Source organism: Scomber scombrus, chromosome 20, assembly GCF_963691925.1.
Source record: "Scomber scombrus chromosome 20, fScoSco1.1, whole genome shotgun sequence".
Classification (NCBI taxonomy): domain Eukaryota; kingdom Metazoa; phylum Chordata; class Actinopteri; order Scombriformes; family Scombridae; genus Scomber; species Scomber scombrus.
Genome location: NC_084989.1, coordinates 9,189,684 through 9,211,247, shown reverse-complemented (window position 1 = coordinate 9,211,247; position 21,564 = coordinate 9,189,684). Strand labels below are relative to the sequence as shown.

At 41.5% G+C, this 21,564-nt stretch overlaps 3 protein-coding genes across 3 annotated transcripts; 2 read left to right on the top strand and 1 right to left on the bottom strand.

Moving 5' to 3' along the window:
• Positions 1–2,560: 2,560 nt before the first annotated feature.
• si:ch211-196f5.2 (uncharacterized protein LOC556372 homolog) lies at positions 2,561–3,696 on the top strand. Its single transcript, XM_062441977.1, has 4 exons — positions 2,561–2,688; positions 2,766–2,865; positions 2,949–3,078; positions 3,599–3,696. The coding sequence occupies exons 1-4, from the start codon at positions 2,561–2,563 to the stop codon at positions 3,694–3,696; spliced, it is 456 nt and encodes a 151-aa protein (XP_062297961.1).
• Positions 3,290–14,107, bottom strand: ipo4 (importin 4). The gene is made up of 30 exons (XM_062441714.1): positions 13,763–14,107; positions 13,345–13,431; positions 13,135–13,214; positions 12,989–13,030; positions 12,692–12,821; positions 12,346–12,525; positions 12,031–12,096; positions 11,824–11,925; positions 11,615–11,698; positions 11,335–11,490; positions 11,190–11,243; positions 10,791–10,900; positions 10,507–10,615; positions 10,014–10,143; positions 9,699–9,812; positions 9,240–9,353; positions 8,978–9,101; positions 8,608–8,719; positions 8,390–8,517; positions 8,161–8,238; positions 7,998–8,055; positions 7,139–7,244; positions 6,822–7,015; positions 6,675–6,725; positions 6,412–6,537; positions 5,887–6,113; positions 5,648–5,780; positions 5,413–5,517; positions 4,949–5,018; positions 3,290–4,799 (listed from the first exon to the last, which is right to left on the bottom strand). Exons 1-30 carry the CDS (start codon positions 13,826–13,828, stop codon positions 4,669–4,671), a joined length of 3,267 nt encoding a protein of 1,088 aa, XP_062297698.1. The 5' UTR covers positions 13,829–14,107; the 3' UTR covers positions 3,290–4,668.
• Positions 14,108–18,803: 4,696 nt separating this feature from the next.
• On the top strand, positions 18,804–21,167 carry nanog (nanog homeobox). Its single transcript, XM_062441976.1, has 4 exons — positions 18,804–19,209; positions 19,825–20,213; positions 20,360–20,503; positions 20,826–21,167. The coding sequence occupies exons 1-4, from the start codon at positions 18,804–18,806 to the stop codon at positions 21,165–21,167; spliced, it is 1,281 nt and encodes a 426-aa protein (XP_062297960.1).
• The last annotated feature ends 397 nt before the right edge of the window (positions 21,168–21,564 follow it).

The following is a 21,564-nucleotide window of genomic DNA, read 5'->3' as shown; positions in this document are numbered from 1 at the left end:
ACATATTCGGACCTGAGAAAATGTGTATTTCGGTTGCTATTAGTGGATATTTATAAGTTATTATAAATATGTTATTTCAGTTATATTCACTAACACTGTATTCTTTACTACTCTAAACTTCATTTTACTTTGTTTATTTGTTTATCTCTTACCTGACACAGAACAGTCAAAATCCAGAGTGAGATCAAGTGTTTATATTCATCCTGGTGATAAATGACACAACATGAAGCTTGACGTTTGTTGTTCTGGCCAAACAAGGCATCAGAAAAACTGCGGCAGATGTGTAGATAGGAGTAAGTCCGTATCCATGTGGCACCTCGCTGTGACTGAGAGGCCCGAGCTGAGGTCAGTGCTGCAGTCAGGGAGCAGAAATCCCAATTTACATCAGCATAATGGAATGATAAGTTTGTCGATACTACCTGTGATACATTCTGGTTACGGTGCTACACCAGGCAAACGTCTTTCCACTGCTTGCTTCCGTATAAAAATACATCTAAAACTAGTTGAATGCTCTTGCACACTCATCGCTGCTGTTTTTCAACTGGATATCACTCTTCCCCAGCTATTATACACAGGAATGGTTGGATGGTTTTTCACCTCTGGCACAAACGGGTTACAGTGGACTCCCTGTGATGCCTCCTCCTCCTCTGCTACTGCATCACTGGCACTGCAGGACAGAATGTGATTGTGACTCAACAGTGTTTATAGACAGAGCATGCTGCTGTGGACGAGCAGAGCCACGGGCTGGTTAGAGAGGCAGAATAAAAGCTACATGTGTGATTCTGAAGATTACAGTACAGGTTGATAAAAAATGCCTTTTCTTGTATAAATGTGTAAGCATCAGAGTCAGATTTAAATGCAGCACGAGAGAGTCAGTGACCCGCCTGTTTTAGGCTGACAACCTCCACTCGACTCTTTACATTCCCAAAGCTTTACATCATCTGCATGCCTCCACAGTGCTGACGTAAAGCTGGTGTCTGTGTGAGAGGATTTAATGTGGCTGCTCATGGAATGTGACACACTGAGTCCAGACTGCTAGTTTAGTGGGAAAAGATCAGTGCTGTACAGGACACACACACACACACACAAACATGTATGTTTGTGTCCTGGCTCCATGTGGGTCTTTCCATGAAAACTGTTGTTTGGATCCTCAACATTTAAAGGGAAAAACAAGGCAATATAAAACTGTCAATGTTGTGTTTAGTGGCTATAGACACTAATTCAGCTGTGATTATTAACATGAATAAAATAAAATAATTTTCTCATATCTGTTCTGACCATTTTTCACACATACATGCTTCCCTCTTCATGGTTAATGGTTAATAAAATAAAATAAACATTTTTTTGCATGATTTATGTGCTTCCCTAAGTTTCATGTTCAACATGTTTTTTTTGGAACATCTTTTACAACATTTTTCTTTCTAAACCTTGTCCGTCAATCATAACACATCCTCCCTGTAACATGAAGACTAAAACAAAAACATGTTTAAATCAAATGTTCAAAATCTAGAGATAATTTTGGCCTTATTAGTTTGAATCTTTCCACATCGTCCCAGGCCTTGGTGTAAAATTACATTAAAAAACATTCTGAGAGTGTTAAATATGATTAATTGCAGCTCTGTATTTTTCAAGTTATGAAACACAAAATACTACGCTTGATTATGATCAACAATCTTAAAATTCCTAAAGGTCCATCCTGAACAGTTTCCATGAAATGACCCTTGTAGCAGCTACAGATAAACCAATTTTTCAAAAGCTGGAAATGTGGTGGTGCACTGTGAGTGGCTCATATATCACCCTCATCTTCACCTCAACTGTCAGAGACATGAGAGAGAGAGAGGGCACAGGAAGGATGACGGGTGGAGGTTTGAATCAGGTGGACAGGATCATCTCATTATACAAACTAATAAATCTGTTGTCCACACAGAACCTGGAGTGACCTGCTGAAATTTATACCTTTTAAGTATTAATTGTAAATCATAGTGTTCAGATCTCAGTTCACGACTTAAGTGGCTGCATTGTGCTGCTAAATCAATTTACTGACTTCAACCACACACATGCACGCACACATCTGGCCGTGCAAACACCATCATCCGTCCATCACCACTCGTCCTCCCTGACAGTCTAATAAACCTCACATCTAAGCGACACATAGCACACATTCAGACCGGCTGCTTATATGAGCCAGGAGGGCCGAGCACACGTCTGTATGCATTAGGCGCACACACTCTCACACTATCCAGAGGCCTTTTGTCATCAGAGGAGGCAGAGCACTGAATCATAAACCCCCCCCCTCCCCTCCGGGAGCAGAGTGGAGCAGCCAGTATCTGTAACACCACCAGCTGCAGACAAAAGGTGCAAAAGATATCGAGCATCAGTCACAGAGATAAGGCCAGAGATCATATGAGCGAGTGGAAAGGAATACATCAGCTTCTTTTTCTGAGATACTGATCAGTGAGTCACGCTGGCGGCGGACGAGAGCAAACGCTTGCCGGAGGAGGTGGCCAACGGTGGAGCGGACAGACCGGCAGGCAGGGATTCCCCGGGGCCGCTTGGAAAGATGGTGCGGGTGGAGCTGGAGTGGGATATCCCCATGTCGGTGACGCTGCCCATCCAGGTGCAGCCCGACCCGGCACACCAGCCGTTCCCATTCCTGGACACCACACTGGCTGACCTGGGCATCCAAGAGTGAGTCTGATCTCAGTGTGTTCATGTGTGAAAAAGATATTTGAGTTGGATTTATGACTGTGTGTGAGTGTCTTTAGGTCAGAGGTGAAGGAGAGAGTGGTGTGGGTGGACACCAAGAAGACCCAGGTGAAGAACAAGGCAGGGAAGCTGAAGGAGAATGAGATCACCATCCTGGAGGTACAGTTATCAGTTCAGTATTTTGTTTACATGAAAAAGAAAAGAGGAAAGAAAAATGACGGCAGCCTATTTCTGTCTCATAGGTGCGAGTGAAAGCTCAGAAGCCTGGAGAAAAACAGCTCCAGGAGGTCCTGTACAGCACTGAAGCCCACACTGACCGCTCCTTCTGTCGCACAGGGATGAATATTCTACCCTGGAAAAGCAGATGTTCAGGTATGATCGCAGCTTAAATCTTTAAAAATATGAGCAGTAAATGTTACATCTGTGAAGATTTTAATAGAACTGTTAATGCCGACTCTCGATCGCATTTCTTTTACCATCTGGCTCAAGAGGGAGGAAAATATTTCTGTATTTGCAAAACCAGGCCCCCAAAACTCACTCAGCCCTGCCGCAGCCGGCAGCGACCTCTCAGATACGGGTGAAGTGCCAGGCTGATGTGGATCGCAGCAGTGTGTCAGAGCCTCGGGCGCTAATATGAGATCATTGTAAACCATTCCATCAGCATCTGAATAAAACCTTGAAACGCAGCAGGAATTTTGAGAAAATCTGGTTGACTTTATTTTTGTTCTCTGTCAGTAGAATTAAAGGCTTCTGGTGTGAAATTGTATATATATAGTTTTTATTTTCATAGCTGCTACTGTATGAAGATGTTTGTCCCTCTCATCATCAGCTCGCACTACTGTGGTGTATGTGGTGTGTTATTTAAAAACGTCTCTCTGTGTTTGTGTGTCAGTGGAGAACGGACTGGAACCAGTACAGATGACTATGGCACTGGATCTGGAGAACCAGCAGCCTAACGCCACCGAAGCCCAGGAGCAACGAGAGATCTGAGGAGCAAACATCCAAACTGAGTGCGAGTCATTTGGATATTCCCTTCTTTTTTTGCGACTAACATAAATGCTCGATTAGTCCACCCATGTTCAAGCTTGCATGTATTTGGAGTTTTGTCAGTTTCTCTACAGCAGAGGTGATGTTTAGTGCTTGATGTTAACTACAGGGAGCAATTTGCCAGCATTGTAAAATCTGCTTAATTTTTGTAGCATTTGTAAAAACCTTACTTGCACTTGTCAAATATGTGTTGTATAGTTTGATACTAATAGATGGACAGGTGAAATATGTGCTGCATATGTGATAGGCTGAGCATTAACAGAGTGTAGTGAGAGAGTAAGAGCTGTTTGGTTTTTTTTAATAACAACAGTGTGACCTATTAGTGCAGCACGTCCAGTTAGTCAGTGAGCTGTGGGGCCTCTAACGTGGAAGAATTCACACGAGCATACAGCTGCAGTGTTGGCCCATTAGAGAAACTACTTTGTAAGAAGCAGATCAATCTCAGGGTGAGGCGGTTAGAGGAGAACACTCCAAAGTTTAAAGTCCACTGACTTACACTGAGAGATGGGAATGAAATATACCATTTATCAGGACATCAACACATTGCTTCACACTCGGAGAGCAAAGCCAGAAGTGTGTTCAAACAGTGGTAAAGATGGGACAGCAGCAATTCATAGTAGCACTTAACAGGTTAGGAAACAAATAACAGGAAAACAAACACAATGGAATACAGGATGGTTAACCGTAACTCTTAAAATAATAAAACTTCAAAATAGCATGCACATAAGCAAATAAATTAAAAGTTAATACTAAGAAGCACGACTGCTGAATGTGGTAATAACAGTATGCTTCAAGTGCTGTATTTAGATCATTTTTGGGGGAAACATCACAAATTACTGTCCCATTTACCAGCTACAGTATAAAAAAATCCTTGTTTGGCTGGCTTTCACCCAAGAGTGGAAGGACATGTGGGGGCTACGAGGAGGCGATGGCTGCACTGAGCATGGCCTGCTGCTCTCCAGGAAGTGAGGTCACGGCTGCTTGGAAGTCTGCAGAGTGCTGCTGGGTGAATTCTTTCATCAGCACAGCCAAAGCGTTCTGGGTTTCTGTGGAAAAAAAAGACAAAGTATAGATTACTAAAAACTCAATAAAAAGGAGATGCACAGTATTTTCCCTGTTTTTTATAACTTTAGACACCCAAACAGCTTAAGCACTGAGTCATACAGTTCAGCCTGACTCCAGCTGTGGCACTCACCGTTATCGACGTCTTTGTTTCCCAGGACATGACTGGAAGCAGCAACTATGGGCTTCATTAGCTTCACAATCTGAGAGGGGAGGAAAACAAAGTATATGTTAACATTGTTCGGCACTGGTGTCCAAGATCATGGACCAAATTCCTGCAATGTTTGACAGTCCAAAAATGTCAAGCATGTGATGTTTGTTGGCTTTGAATTAAAGGTTCATGTTTGTACATGTTGTTGTTGGGGTTTTTTTTAATCTTACTGTAGCTCAGTCAACAAGTTTGCCTAAATTCTTTAGGAAAGCATGATGTGGAGAGAAATGGTAACTATTTACAGAGAAACTGAAGAACCAGAATTATCCTAAATATCACATTTAAACAAACCTAGTACAAACAGTTTCTTGAAAGACACAAAACACATGGACAGATGAACGTTTTTGAAGATATTACTGTTTATGTAGATGGGGTTTGTACTGTACCATAGCAGGACTGTGTTTGTAGAGCATAGCCAGGCAGCTGAACACAGTCTTGTTCTCCTCCAAGTCCTCTTTGAGGGGAAGGCGATTCACCAGAGCTGGCACGACCTGTCAGAGAATGCACCATGTGACTCCACTGAATGATCAATGCAGAATCTAAAAAATGCTATGTCCAAAACAAGCATAAAATACTGTAACATCATTATAAGGTAGGTGAGTGACTGAGCTGTAAATGTACCTGCTCCAGAGGGACAGCCTCCACGTTGCTCAAGATCATCCTGCAGAGGGCAGCACACAGGTTGTCGATCACCCTGAGGTCCGACTCTTTAGACAGCATGTTGGAAAACACCGACAGCATCATGGGATAATCTCTGAAGCACATTTCACTAAGGAACAACTTCATTTGATGTTCATCTATTATTGTATGTATTAATACACACAGAAACACACACACACAGACACGGGTAAGAAGGATACGATACTACGATGGGTCCAGCTGCCTGGGCCAGACATCCCAGTCCAAACACGCTGTTGTTGCGAACCTCTGGGTCACTGTCCCTCACTCCAGCAACCAGGACGGGAAGCAACCGATTGGACAGTCGGCCTGCTACTCCCCGGCCCCCGGACACGCTCACGAGAGCCTGCAGGATCTCTCCAATCGTTCCCACTGCGAAGGACCTGTCTGCCACTGTGCATGAAGATTTCTTTTGAGGAAAAAAAAGACAATTAATTTGTGTGATAAGAAGCTTTATTGATGTAAAGAACCTGAAAACACAAAGTATCCTTGTTTCTATCACATTTTCAAGCAATTCAAAGCCACCTCTTGTATTTAAGCAACTAGCCAATGTTCAGATGTTCAATTGTCCAATGAGTCAGACTTCAACCTCTAAAAATGAGTTTGCATTTTCAAAGAGTTCAGAGCGCTCCCTCCTTGCTGCAGTATCAAAAGTTGAAAATAAGCTTCTGTTAAACTTGTGTTTCTGTCAGCGGGTTCAAACTCACAGCTTTGCTCATGATGAGAGGCAGGAGGTCGTTGAGGAATGGGGCAAAGCTGTCGGCAGGAACAGAAGAGGCCACCAGGGGAATTCCCTCGCCGGCAAACTCTTGGAGCATTGCATCATACTCCGCCTGAAGCAGTCAGCAGAAAGCACACTGAGTTAAATCAACAGGGCTGTTGACATGATTTGGAAATAACTGGTAAAAAGCAGGACATTTTCATGTGTGTGGTTTGGTGGACGTTTTCACTTTGACTCTGATCAGCTTACCTGTTGGTCTTCATCGTCGGGTTCATCGCCACCACCATCCTGACATGCGGTCTGGAGACAGATGGAGACAAACAATGCTTACAACATCTTTCACATGGTAAATATGTGACATTTATTACTCTCCTGATCAGGCTTCGATTTTCTCACCTTTTTCTTGAGCACGTCACGGATGGCGTGGCTGACCTCCTTGAGGCGTGCAGGGTTTTTGAAAGCCTCCTCCTTGCAGGACTTCATGACATGGTTCATAGTTTCCAGAACGCCCATCACAACCTGCCGTTCATTCTCTGTCCGCACTGTTTCCAAGAAGCAAGGCAGCACCACGTCCAGCAGCTTCAGCAGGGCTGGAGGAGAGGCACAAGTTTATTTTATTCTTTAATAATATTTTTAATAAGTAAGCAGCGCTGCACATTTTCTGGATTTCCTTTATATATCAGCAGCAGTGTTCCAGAGAAGAAAGGCTGTACCTAAGTGGTTGGCCTCATTGGGATTCTCTGTCCACACTTTGTGCTGAGATCGACAAAACTGGCCCATGGCTCCGAACGCTGCCCGGCGGACGTCCTCGTGGGGAAACTAGAGAGGGAGGGAGGGTAAAGAAAAAAGGGTCAAGTTACAGCCCAGTGGGTAGTGTTGCATAAAGCAAACAAGTGAAAGCAATAATGACAGGTCAGTGGTGTCACAAGAGGAGAGAGCATCCAACCAGTGGATATCCCGCTATGACAGCAATCACCGGTCCCTCTGAGGCACCCTTAGGCAAGACATGAATGCCCAGATTTACTCAGGCTTTCTGGACCAGATGCACCACATCAACTATTAAAATATACTAAATCTGATTCTTAGAGAAAAAAACAAAGCAATAGTAAACATTTGTTATTATTATGTACCAAAGGAACACAACTTGGAGAGTTGTGGCTTATGTTCATGAAACTTGATAATGATTGTATTATACAATCTTTTGTTATGGTACATCTTAAGTGCATTTGATTGCATTTACCTCAGTGTTTTACTGGCACATCAGCAGTATCTATCTGTACTCTAAAGCAGCTCTACCAGAAAGATTAAAACTACATCTTATATACTAAAAATGGCAATATATTACATTTGATCTCTAATAGTTAAATAAAGATAAATGGAAAAGACAGAAAAAGAGAAATAAACAGAAATGGGAAATTCACATTATCAATCTGCCTACAGACATTTCCATTTATAAACAGACACAAACCCGCAGAGACCCGCTGTATGCACTAACACAGACCACAAGTGCCCTTCACGGCTCATTAGACAGAAAGGGGTGATTGGGCCGACCAGCCAGCCAGAGTGACTTACATCTCTCATCTCGTAAACCTGCTGGAAGCTGGACTCCAGGAAGGGCTGGAAGACAGCGCTGTCAGGGGAAAGCACCCAACACAATGTTAGAAGAAAATACATTTTCTTTAAATTCATGGTTACATTATATAATTGCTACATCGCCTGCAAACATCTCTATTACCCGGTGTTAAGGGCAATCTCTCCCAGTGCATCGCAGGCATCCTCCTTCTCATCGATGTAAGCATTTTCCACACTGAACCTGAGTGATGGATCAAAGTCAACAGAGTGAGAGCGGCCTTCTCACAACAAGGGAATTGAGAATGTGTGTGTGTGTGTGTGTGTGTGTGTGTGTGTGTGTGTGTGTGTGTGTGTGTGTGTGTGTGTGTGTGTGTGTGTGTGTGTGTCGCTACCCTGCAATATCATGGATGTCTGTCTCAGTCTCATCTTCCAGAAAATCAGAATCTTTTTCTTCTTCATTGTGGTCATCATCGTCATCATCATCCAGTAAGACAAATGTTTTGTCCTCCTCAAGGTGTGCCTAAAAAGATGACGAAGAAAGATGAAAAGTGAGACATCATGTGGACAGTCTATAAAGTTGCTTTGGGTGTGTTGTCTGTGTGCTTTGTACCGTGATGCCTTCATTGGACTTGAGGGCGAGCAGCATGACTGTAGTAATGGCAGTGAGGTGAGGAGTCAAGCAGTCTGGGCTGACGGTGGACACAGCAGAGTATAGACTGTACCTGAGAAAGAGAATGACAGAGAGAGATGAAGAACAGGTTACGGTAAAAGTTTCATTTATTTGGATATTTATTCTGTTTTGTGCTAATACTTAGGAATAACACAACAAAACAAAGAAACAACTATGACAGGGTAAATGCAGGAAGTGTTTTTCATGATTATGGAAATTAATGCTCTCTCATTGAAATCAATTAGGTGGTTGTTTTTACTTGTTTATGTACATGGTTTAGCCCACTGAGTGGAATCATAAAGTGACTCACGTGCAGCGTCTCAGGTCGGGGTCATCAATGGTGTCAGTGAGGTTGAGTCCGAGCTGAACGCACTCTGCAGCAAGAGGACTGAACACATCTTTGCCAATGGTACGGGCCAGCACAGAGAGGGTATCTAACAGCAACAATGAAACAAAATCAACACCCATGCATTCACATGATATTTCTGAAGTTAAACTAACTATATGGCTAGATACCAGTGTATGGTAAGACATTTTGCCCGTTTTAGATCAAATCTGTGGGGCTGACCTACCCAAGGACTGAGTTTGCAGAGACCTCATTTCCTCTGTGGTAGTAGTCAAGAAGCCCTTCAGGCTTTCAATAACTGGAGGGAAGTAGGGCACCAGCAACTCCTTGGCAGCATTGGCTGGTAAGACACAATGGGGCAAGAATTTAACAACATTTTTGTTTGCGAGCTTGCATCTTAATGGGAAAAACCAAACCCACCAAGTGTATTGCTGAAATGATAGACTGCAGTCTCTCAGTCCTCCTGAGTGAAACTGTGTGCTTAATGAATGTACTGATTCCCAAAACTGATCCTCAAATTTAAACGATCACTAAAAAAACCTACAAAAAGCCATTATATGAAGGATTGAAAATAGGAGAATAAATTGAGGTTTCTGTGATGTGATGGTGTTTGTTTAAGCGTTATATTCCTAAGTACACCATAAAAACTGAATTAAAAGGTTCCAGTGAAAATGTAGTTGTCTACCTATGGCACCTATGGCAGACACAGCAAGTTCTTTTATCTTGAGGCTGTCTGTGTTGTTGAGGGCAGACAACATAGTCTCCATCAGGGTGGGCAGGTAGGGCTCAATATCTGCTCCTGTGGAAAGAAAAAGACAAAAAGAGACCGAGTGTTGAGTAAGTTATTGAGTGAGTTTGTGGCAACTTGGAGGAATTTCTCAAAACAAGTTTGGATGATTTGCTGTAATTAATTGATCCATTTAATTAGTGTGTCAGGAAAGTTCATGTCTTTGCAGGTTTTACTGTAAAAGTATAACTTAAACATTTTTTTCCAGCTTACCCAAGTTCTCCATGAAGTTCTCCAGGGCATAAAAGGCTTTGGTGACATGGCCGACCTTTGACTGGTTCAAGGATGACAGGTAGCCCAGAAGCAAAGGCATCAACTCCTCACAGTACTTACTCACTTCAGGCTGAAAGGCAGAGGTGGAGAAAACAGAGTAAATAAACAAGCAATAACTGAGAAAATTAGCTTTTAATATTGAGTATAAGAATTATTTTATTGTGTAATTCTTTAGATTTAACAGTTTTCTAGGAGGTCTTTTCAAAAGGGAGTTGATTTAGAGAGATCTAAATATTGTAATACAGTTTGTATGCACGTCTTCTATACAGTTTCAAACTTGAACTGTTGTCGACTCACTCTTAAAAAGTAGCCTGTGCTAAATGAATATAACGATACATATTTTCATTGAAAGTAAGATCTCAAAATGCTGCAATCAAGCATAAAACACAACAGTATTTACTATTGTTTTTGCTGCTGTGATGCCCTGACTCACCTGTAAATGTTCAGAGAACTGTCCGAGGGCGAAGAGGGCAGCACTGCGCACCACCTCATTACTGTCAGAAAGACTCTGACACACTGTCTGCAGCACTGATGACAGCATCCTGCAGTAACACAGACACAAGTAAATATTCTCAAATCCTGAGGATCGTTATTAGTCAGAAAACAGACTGCCAAAATCTGATTTTGTCCCCTCATAGAATACATCTGCCAAGAGAGAAAAATAAATGACAAAAAATACACACGCACACATAACTTTTTCAATTAAACTGGACATACTTGGTGCGTATGTGATCAGCACATCCTTCAGCCAACACTGCAAGACACATCAGACCGCCCTTCCTCTGATAGGGGTTTTCACTGGCAAGGCAGGTTTGAGCGAACGGCATCTAATACACAAAATAAAACATGGCACAAATTCAAAAAGCAGGAACCTGAGTCACAGCAAGTACTCTGGGATTCCTATCATAGGGATATTTAAACCTGAATTAAATAACTCTGTGGAATGTGAAATGGTCCTTTTCTTGTGCCAAACCATGAGAGAAATAACTAGTCATCCAAAAATGCTTTAAGATTTAAACATTTATAAGGATCCAAACAAAAAAAGAAGAAAAGTTAAGTCATTTGAGCCACCATTACAGATGTGTTATTGCTCAGATCAGCATCTACATAACTTACCAGTTGCTGGAACAGTTTCTCTGGAGGCATATGGAGTGCCATTGTGTCAATGATCTGGAAAAACACAAACAATTAGACAGGTTAAATCTTATATGTCAAAGTACACAACACAAGGACATCAATATAAATAATGACGTTTCCCCACCTGAGCTGCACAGTGTTTAGGATTGTCATTGTCTGTGCCATCACCACTGTCATCCTCTTCATCCTCTGGGTCCTCCTCACCAGGCGGAGGCACTGCAGTCAGCACAGGAAAAATGGCCTGCAGGATGGGGTTCAGCAGCTTCTGCTTCAGCACAGTCTACAAAATAGAGGGGAAGATAAAGATTGTTTTATTTTATATTATTAAATACAAACTGTCAATCATTTCAAACTGACAGATAATTATAGGCCATTGGTTTATAGTAGAGGAGGGATCACTTTACCTTGCTTTTCAACTTAATGAGAAAGGCGATGCAAGAGAGTGCTTTCACTCTCACAGAGTCTGTCAGTGCAGTGTCACTGCCCACCTGACACAAACACACACGCCAACATTGTTAAAACTGTCATGTATGTCACTCTCAGTGTCAGATAACAAGTATTTGTTAGTTCAAAACACAACTTAAAAGACAAAGAAAGGCAGCTCAGCTCCCACCTCCACCCAGAAGCGAACCATGTCTGCAACATGAGGCACAATGATGGACACCTCACTCTCCATGAGCTCATTAAACACCTCCATTGCCTCGCTGGCTTGGCTCTGTGCAGACGCAGACAAAAAAATGTTTCATGCAAACTGTTTAATATATTTGAGCAACTAAAACAGCTGAACTTAAGTACATTTTATAAACCAGTTACAGTTTACCTGATCTGCCTTTATGAGGTGTTTCAGAGCAACAATCAGACTTGGGATGATAGAACGCATCTGATTCTGTTGGGAAACAAATTATCAGGAAAAACTGTCATTAAATATTCTGCACTCTCACAATGACCACGTTTTACCAATTGCACAGTTTACAGAGCTTAGACTATAGATGGGTTCAACTTCATTTGTAATGTATCAAAAGGCAATGCATCAAAAATATAAACCTATCCCACCTGTGATGGTTTAAATATCTATAGACTATCAGAAACTCTGTTCCTGCCAGATGTCCAAGGGAAAACTGTAAAGCTAGCTCACCATCTCTTCAGAGCCAGTGTATGCAGTTATGGCTGTGAGGGTGAGGATGCAGTAGTACAAGGCCGTTGGGTTGTTGTGGTCCTGCAGTACAGTGCTGAACAGCTGCAGCAGCTGGCAGTAATGAGGCTTGAAAGGTTCAGGGTTGGACTCCATCACCTTGTTCAGCAGCAGGAGGCCAACCTTGTAGGACAGAAGACAAATGTGTTTTTAAATTAGTGGTTTGCGAACTCTGTACTTTTTTTGTAGTTAAATTTGTGAAAGCTGAAACCAATACTGACAACACAGGACATGATAAAAGTAAAAATGATCCATGAGTAAATTCCTAGCTGTGTCATGAGTGCTGTACCTGTCTGTCATGAGGATTGCTGCTCTTGGTGGACTCATTGAGGAGCTGCAGCAGGGCAGGCCAGCGGTCTGGTGTCTCATGTTTGACCATCACTGCACACAGTTGGGACAGTGAGTGCTGCACGGTGTGTCTGCAACACAGAAACGCATAGATACGTTCGGATTAGTTCAGATCTGAGATTTAGATGTGTATAGTTTTGTATGTAACATCACATCTGTGTCAATTTAATTTACAACAAACTAAATCTGGGACATTTAAGACAAAGTAGTTTATCATTGTATGGAATGAATGGCTTACTCTGTTTCCTGCATGAAAGCCTGCAACACCACTGCCTTCAGGCTGTACGAATGAAAGAAAACAACACCATTTTACACTTTCAACTATACCAACTGGGTTTAGGGTTGAGACACAGAGAATGCTTCAATGAAAAGCAATGAGCAAACCTCTCTCTATCATTAGGACTGATTTTCTTCCAGTGCTTCTTCACTCTCAACCGCAGCATCACTGCAGCTGACTGTCGAATCTAAGGGGCACAAGATGTGAAGTGGTTGAGCTACAGATGACAGGACATCCACTCTGGGAATGATACTTGGATCCCACATGATGAAACAAGCGTTAATCTCTCACTTCCCACTCTCACACACACACAATACCTGGGGGTTTTGGGAGCTGCTCATGACTGCACAAAGAGCTGGGATTATGGCTGGGTCTTTGAAAGCCTGTTTCAGCTGGGCTGTGGCCTGAAAGGGGACAAAAGAGATCACATTGAATAAAGACTGTCTGTCAAATACAGGATAGCAGACATCCAAGGGCACCAATAGAAACTAAGCCTTGATTTGGCTTTTAAAAGAGGAATATTAGCACTAAGTTACATCCGTTAATTTATATTTGTTACAAGAAACTATCCTCTGGTATTAAAAATGGTGAGACCGTTAGCAAACGTTAACTTGTCTGTGTTAACGTTACGTAGCTAACTTAAGATAACCGTTAACAGTTGTTTTTCAAACTTGTCACCTGTTATGTTAATTTTATATTAACTCTAAGTTGGACTAAAGTTATTTATGGCGTTACCTGCTGAATAACTGCATTGTCAGGCTGTGTCAGCTGTGACAGGATCTGCTCCAGTTCCTCCGTCATGTCAGCACCGTTGGTTAGATCTGTTGCGACCGTTAATTTGTCTAATAAACCGGGATAGCTTCAACGTGTCCTCTCGGTGTGGCTGTCAACGTGTCCCAGCGTAAGCTACAATTATCAGATATGTAAACAAAACTTCTCTGATCGAGTTTAAGCGTTTGCTACCGAGTTTGCCGTTGAACACTTCTTTAAACTAGTCGGAAATATATGTTTGAAGCCAAAGGAGAGCAGGTCTGACAGCTTCGAGGTTCTAGCTCGGGCTGGTCCGTTCGTTCCTCAACTGCCAGCACGCGGGGCAGAACCGGCCAGAGTTCCATGTGAGTTGATTTAAAGGACCTGCAGCCAACGGCTCCTTCGGTGTGAGGGCCACAGCGCCACTACTGGTCCGGAGGATACACTGCTACTACTCTACCTCTGCAGCACAGAAGATGACTGCCGCTAACTTTCTTTTTAAAATAGCGATTGATTGGCAAGGTTGGGAAGGTTACTTTGGAAATGTAATAGGTTGCAGATTACTAGTGACCCTATTTAAAATGTAATAATCAATGTATCTATTTACATATGAATATTTTTGTATTACTTTTAGAACTTCTTATGAATGTACTGTATGAACTGTAAGTGTAAATATTAAACCCACCAAAATCTAAATTCAGGTGTTTATCATGGATACTGACAGGACGTATAAGGGGGTTCATTTCTTATACAGCAAGATGTAGCTCTCATATAAAATGTACTCATTAGTTCATGTAGATTTGGGAATATAAAATAAAGATATGTCAAAGTCCAAAGTCTGGCATGGGCTTAATTGGTACTGTGACACCATTTATGATTTATTTACAAAATACAAAAAATGATTTCAAAGAATTAAAAACAGCAATATAATATGTTAAATTCACTAACATGTAAAATATTAAAAAATGAGGAAAAAACCTGTCAACGCCAGATGTAACTCCCTTTGTAATCATCAACATTTTCATAAGTCACTTAATTTAATTATACATTTTCTCTCAGTAACTGTGACGGATTACAGTTACATTTATTTTGTAATTCTATTACATTATTGTGTCCATGAAGTCATTAGTTCATGGACACAATGAATTAATTGTGTTCCTTAGTTTATGAGACCAGATCATTTCAACAGTTTAAACTGGCCACAGGCAAATCTGTGTCTGTTCATGTCTTTGCTCTGACTTTATATGTGACTGTACCAATTTTAAAAATCAGTCTGATTACATTTATAGAATATAACCTTACTTAATCTTAAAAAACAAACCTTAGTCTTTGGTTTAAGCTTAAAACAACGGACATGTAATTGATATCAATCTTCTAATTTTACTCTTGAAAAGAAAGCAAAATGTTGTGTCTAAATGTCACAGTACTTTTAAAATTACCAATATGCCAACAAAATACATCCACCAACAAAGTAGATGTATCGTCTCACTCAACCATCCTCCACCTTTCCTCTCCTCCTTCTATTCAATCATCTCCTCATGCTCATGCAACCTTTCAGCTTACCCCCTCTCTCACCACTAACCTAACACAAACTAAATTTCTCACCATTTCCCACACACACACACACACACATTTACAGGCAAACTCATACACATGGTATAATCATATTTCTTTCCATCTAGATGCAATCTGTGATACTAGGGTTGTGACGATATTTCTCATTGAGGTGAATGATGTCTCGCGAAGCAATATTCAAAATGTGCACAAAATAAATTTTTAAAAAGGCGATTGGCCATTTGCTCATTTATATTTATATACTACAACTGTTTCTACTCTTTATAATTCCCTTTTTGGTATTTGTGATTGTATATAATTATCTATCTATAAAATATCTATCTATATGGGGAAACCTTTTACAATGCTTGCATAGTGCATACTGCATATGATAAAACATTTCAAAATGCAACTGCGTTATTTTGCATTTTTTTGAATTTCAAATGAAAGACCAGTCATATATTTCCTCATTGAATTTTCTTAAAAATAGTGTTAAAATCTCGTCTCTCGTTCAGCACTTGCAAAAAGAACCAAAAGTTTGGTTTGAGGTCTTGTTGGTACAAAGTCTCTCATTTACATAATTTGTTCACCAGAAATGGAAAAGTATGTTTTTACTGCAAAATAACCCCAGCCAGTCTTACACTACTGTATAATATCAGTCTTAATGTGACAGGGCATTGCATTAAAGTGATGCTTTCAAAAACTCTAACGATAATGCATGATATAAAAAACCTTGAATGGGGCCATTCTGCATAATGACAATACTTTTGAATGCAGGACTTCTACCTGTAATCGAATATTTTTTGACTGTGGTAATACCACTTTCACTTGGCCTGAATAATACTTCTTCCACTGCTGATTTAAATCAAAATACAATCACTGGTGAAGGAAGATTTGTTGGAGACCAGGGTCAGGTGGGATCATTTGCACAGTATTTAGACAGCAATAAAAAGAGACTGATGGCCTCACACTCCTCAACAAAAACACCCATTACTGAAAACACATCTTCAGTGACTAATCTGCACTCAGACTCAGCAGGAGAAACACTGATAGAAATCCTCTTGTAAATTGTCATCTGAGGACAGACAGCAAGAAGTTTAATTCAGCATCAGTGTAATGAAGGCCTACACATTATCAGTATTAAATGATAAAGTTATCAAAGTATTTAAAAAATGTTCCAAATGTCATTGTGTGCCTAAACAAAAAACAACACAGACATGCAAACATAAATGAACTTCCAGCCTATTTTGACATTAGTTGTGGCTTTCTAATGTACAAAAACACCTTCAACACACAGTAGTGCAGTAGCCTCTACCTTGTGATCAAAGGCCAATCTAAAGTCTTCTCAGCACATACCAATGCTAATTTTCTGCATAACTATCCACTCATTCCCTATACACGCCTGCACCATCAACCCCTCCTGCATGTCGTCAAGATCACACAAACACACCCTGTCCAGTCAGAGATCATTGGACATGCTAATGTACCCATTAGGCTTACTGTTCTCACATCATTTCACCTCTAACTGAATCATTAACACATCAATACGGCCAAGAAGGGGGAACAAAAACAACCATTTTAAAGGTAACACACAGTCTAATCTAATTCATCTTTGTGAAAAGGATTGCAAATGCAGGTAAAAACAGATAGCCCCAACATTGCCAACCCCACTATACAGAATGGGGAGGAGGAGGCTGGGGGTGCCGTCTTTGCATGTTTGTGCTGTGTGCACAAATGAAACAGTTAAACCTATTTGGTATTAAGTGTGTGGATGTATACTCATCTCAGACAGCAAGCAGTCCTTAGATTCATATATTGGTTTCTCATTCATTAGCAATAACGCTGACTAAGAAGTATCAGTGGATCATAAACTATTCATGCCTGAGACCCAGATACTATATTTAGCCTATTGATCTGGGACTGAAGCTCCTGGAAACATAATTTATCGTGCCAGCGGGTAACTCAACAGTCTCAAGGGTTAAGAAACACAGAAGCATATGTGCTACCGTCAGCATTTTATGGTTATTTGCCCACTTTATTTAATAATATCTATATTTTGATAGCCCTCTTTTTATTACCAACATGGTTTTAGTTGGGGAAATAAAACTGCTGCTTTAGCACTGCTGCTTTGATAAATTTATTGTAGCACGATGTAGTGTATCCATCCAGATTACAATTTTGCTTCCTCATTAAGGATACTTCTGATCCTGAACATCTACTTCATTACATAGTCTTTTTTATGCATAAACAGTATGTTTAAGAAGAGGGTACAGATCATTTGAAGACTTTTGTATATGTATCTCTCAGTATTTCAGTGCAGGTCAGCAGTTAATTGAGCAAATAATAAAGTCTCCCATCAAAGTGTATCTTTCTCCCTAACCAAAATAAACCCTGTGACAGGCCTGATCCGAAGATTAGATTTCTTACAACTCAAGGATTGGTAATGACTACCGTAACTTTAATGCAAACACATGAAACAGGTTCTTGAAAAATGATCAGTGAATGTTGAACAAACATTACAAAAGCAATGGCTGGATTTTAGCTTGCTTGGGATCCCAAGACTGGTTTAACCCCACAAAGCCTCTATGCTGCTGGAATATAACATTAATACAAGTGAGCTGTGTGATCATTCTCACACAAATTAATTTAGGAACACGCACAATGTTATCAAATGTGAAATAACCTTAAAAGACTGTTTAGGCCATAAAACCAGATTATGACATTCCAATCTAAGCCTCAAGATCAGTGAATAAAGCATGGCCCACCTAAAGACCCTGATTAAGTCAGGGGACAACTATTGTGCTTTTGTATTTAAAACCCTGAACCAAACCACATTCAATCACATTACCACAATAATTATCACACAGTGTATTTGGGGACCTCTGGGGCCTCATGCGTTACACTGTATAGCACTGAACTTGATCTGATCTGTTTGTATTGAGGCAACATACCGCAATTGTGAAATCTAAAGTAATTATATATTTATATATTTGGTGTATCTAGATATATTTTTGAACATATTCGATATATACACAGCATTGTAATAGTGGTAAAGAACATGGGCTAATTTAAAAATGGTCTGCATTTAGTACTTACTTATTTTGATATTCAGTTGGTTACAATCTACAAACACTAGATGGTACTAAACCCTGTAAACGGGTCCTTAAATGACCAATGAAATAGCATTTATGGGGCGTTACTGCTGCCCGTGAAAAGTGAATAAAAGAGATTGGCTCGAATCAAAGTATCCACCTACATCCCTGCCCACACCCACACACGTCTTTATAAACAGCCTGGACATGCAGCCTCCACTTTTAAGCGTTAATTGGCGCCACTTTTTTTAACTGGGCAGGTCTTTCTGGTTTAATTTGTCTCCTCAGCTCCTGAAGAGTGGTGTCCTGCTAAATTTTAAGTAATTTTAGCTTCAAAACGTTTTTACATTTTTTATCAAAGCACGACAACTGCCGGGAAAATGGCAGATTGGAAGCCGCAGGTGACTTACAACTACAACCCCTCTTACCATGCGTACGCCTACGGCCTCATGTACCAGCCCGGGCCCGAGCAAAACCACGGGAACTTGGCCGCATGGGGCGAGGCCGGAGTCACAGATTTGAGCAACTACAGTCCCGGGGTGACACAGTCGCACTACACCGCCCCCGCCAGGACCCGGGAAGAGTCTCCGCCTCGCAGCCCGGAGCAGCACGCCGTGAACGGACATTGTCACTACCAGGGCTCCGGCCTTGTCTACCTCGGTGAAACCCAGGCAGGTCGACTGCTCCTGGCCGGACAGCAGCGTGCCGCCTACGATACGCGGGCTGACGAGGCCAGGCGGGCCGGGAGCGACTCGACCAGTGACTCGGAGGCGCACACCTCCCCAGGTATGTAAACCATGGATGTTTTCCACTATGCTAACATGACACTAAATGTAGCATTAAAAGTCCTCTGCACTTGCACCTTGCAAGTATTTACTAAAACTGTGTAAATGCTTACATCTCCCAGTTGGCTGCTTAAAGTGAGAATTTCCTCCTCCAGTACTGGGCACGGGGTCCAATTCGGCTCCATTTTGGTTAAAACAGGTTTTCAAATGTCGCGCCCGTAGACTGTAGGTCCCGCCACAAAATTTTAGAGCGAGCATCCGACGCCTCATCAGCGACATCTCGCGATAAGATTTGAGAATGGCACAAAACAATACAATAGCTGTTATAAACTTAATGTTTAATGTACTATTGTATATTGGTGGGTAATTGTGTTAAATACAGTTCACTGCACTGGTAATATGTCAGTAGATCCAAATGTCTAGTGTTAGCTCTAAAGTCATTACATTTTGACCCATGATCACATGGGATGCAGCACAAACGGTGCATTCAATGTAATGATGATAACACGATGGCACAGGACATGGCTAATTTAAACTAAAGATGGAAAGCTACCATGTTGCTGTCCACACTAACCATATAAATTTGTGCTCACTCACTGCCTGCCCCCCCCCTCAGATTCCTGGAGTTCTGGCAGCAGCCGAGAAGGGAGTCTCCCTCAGGCGGACCCTACCACATGGGCCAAGAAAGATCTCGACGACGAAGCAAACAGCCGAAGCCCAGATGCAGTCAAAGAAGTATCCAACTCTCTCAAAGAGGAGCCACGGACCTTTGCTGTGAGAGGGAACGACGACACCAACAATGCTACCCCTCTACATGTGCCCTACACTGCCCCAAAGAAGGCAAGCACTACTACTTCTAATGTAAATAACGGTAAAGGAAAGGTCCGGACTGCCTTCTCAGAGAGTCAGATGAATGCTCTTGTTCAGCGCTTTAGTGTGCAGAGGTACCTCACCCCAGCTGAGATGAAGAACCTGGCAGACCTCACAGGGCTGACCTACAAACAGGTGAGGTGTTAAAGTTGTGTGGGAAGTAATTGAGCTCCATGCACAGTTGCATATCCCCCCCTTTTACCACCTCAAATTACAAGCTCAAAAAACGGAATACATGGACATGTTCTAATCAGTGGGGATCTGCTTTGACTTGCTTGTAGGTGAAGACCTGGTTTCAGAATCGAAGGATGAAGCTAAGGAGGCACCAGAAAGACACTAGCTGGGTGTCTGAGCGCTACACTGCCAACAAGGGCAGCCCAATTCATGGAACCATCTTCACCAACATCCCCTCACATATTCCACCTGTAAGTATCTCGCATACTTTATACAACACAATTTATTTTGCAGTTGAATGCATTAATAAACTTAACTTAAATTTTTAATTTCATCATATTCTGTTAAGAACAATATTGTAGTGGAATCAGATAGTTGTCCTGCCCAGGTGTCCTGTTTGTTAATAACAGTGAAGCAGCGGTTTGGACATAGAGCAATGCGTCCATAATGGAGGCCTAATCATAGTCTGATTATGGCCTTAAAGGCGAGACGTAACACTGTCACAGGCAATGATTTGTTTTGATACAGGAGATCATGTAACTTGATATTAAATATCACCTTTTTGTGTTTCAGTATCAGGGAGAGGCCAGCCCCCAGCTCAGGGAGCATTACAACCAGCACATGGAGGCAGCCTTTAAGAAGAATTCTCCTCAGAATCTGGCCTTCTATCTGGCTGCTATGGGCAGCACTACTGGAACTGCTGGTTACCCTCCCTGGTCCTCCAGCTCCTCCCAGAACGCAGTGCCCCCCAGACCCCAGGCAACTGGCTGGTCCATGCCCCCAGGCGTCAGCCCTTTTGAATTCAACCCAGCCAGCAATGCTGAGCTTGACACAAGCTTTGACGGCAAAGATGGGAAGCCTGTCAACAGCCACAATTCCCTAAATACAGCAATTGCACATAATGCCAGACTGTAGTACCTGTTGGAGATAATTGGCATAGGAGCTTTTCTGTAGATGTTACCAAACAGCCATGTTTATATTCTTCTTTTCAAGTTACTTATTAACTGGGGGTATTTTTTGCCAGGCTGGGTGTACATATGCCTTGTTCATACTCCTGTTCAAAAGTTTTACTTTTTTACCATGAAGTTTTATTTTTATATGCAACTATTTAATGTATGTTAGTGTGTTCTTTGTGCTTGGTGATACTAGATGGGTCCAAGTTGGATGTATTCTTTGTATTACATAGTTTTTTGGAACCACCTGAAGTACTAATACAGATGTGCACACATATCAATGCATTTTTTTCTATAAATACAGCTTAATTTGGCAAATTGTCTTTTTTGACTCTTGAGTGGTTTGTTGATATGATGGT

Excerpts from the sequence above, each read along its gene's own strand:
- ipo4 (XM_062441714.1), bottom strand. The coding sequence starts at position 13,828 with ATGACGGAGGAACTGGAGCAGATCCTGTCACAGCTGACACAGCCTGAC. Across the intron at positions 10,144-10,506 it reads AGTTCTCTGAACATTTACAG|CCTGAAGTGAGTAAGTACTG; the intron begins GTGAGTCAGGGC and ends TCTGCCTTTCAG. Across the intron at positions 8,239-8,389 it reads GACATCCATGATATTGCAGG|GTTCAGTGTGGAAAATGCTT; the intron begins GTAGCGACACAC and ends TCCATCACTCAG.
- nanog (XM_062441976.1), top strand. The coding sequence starts at position 18,804 with ATGGCAGATTGGAAGCCGCAGGTGACTTACAACTACAACCCCTCTTAC. Across the intron at positions 19,210-19,824 it reads GGAGGCGCACACCTCCCCAG|ATTCCTGGAGTTCTGGCAGC; the intron begins GTATGTAAACCA and ends CCCCCCCCTCAG. Across the intron at positions 20,504-20,825 it reads TCCCCTCACATATTCCACCT|TATCAGGGAGAGGCCAGCCC; the intron begins GTAAGTATCTCG and ends TTTGTGTTTCAG.
- si:ch211-196f5.2 (XM_062441977.1), top strand. The coding sequence starts at position 2,561 with ATGGTGCGGGTGGAGCTGGAGTGGGATATCCCCATGTCGGTGACGCTG. Across the intron at positions 2,689-2,765 it reads GCTGACCTGGGCATCCAAGA|GTCAGAGGTGAAGGAGAGAG; the intron begins GTGAGTCTGATC and ends GAGTGTCTTTAG. Across the intron at positions 3,079-3,598 it reads CTGGAAAAGCAGATGTTCAG|TGGAGAACGGACTGGAACCA; the intron begins GTATGATCGCAG and ends TTTGTGTGTCAG.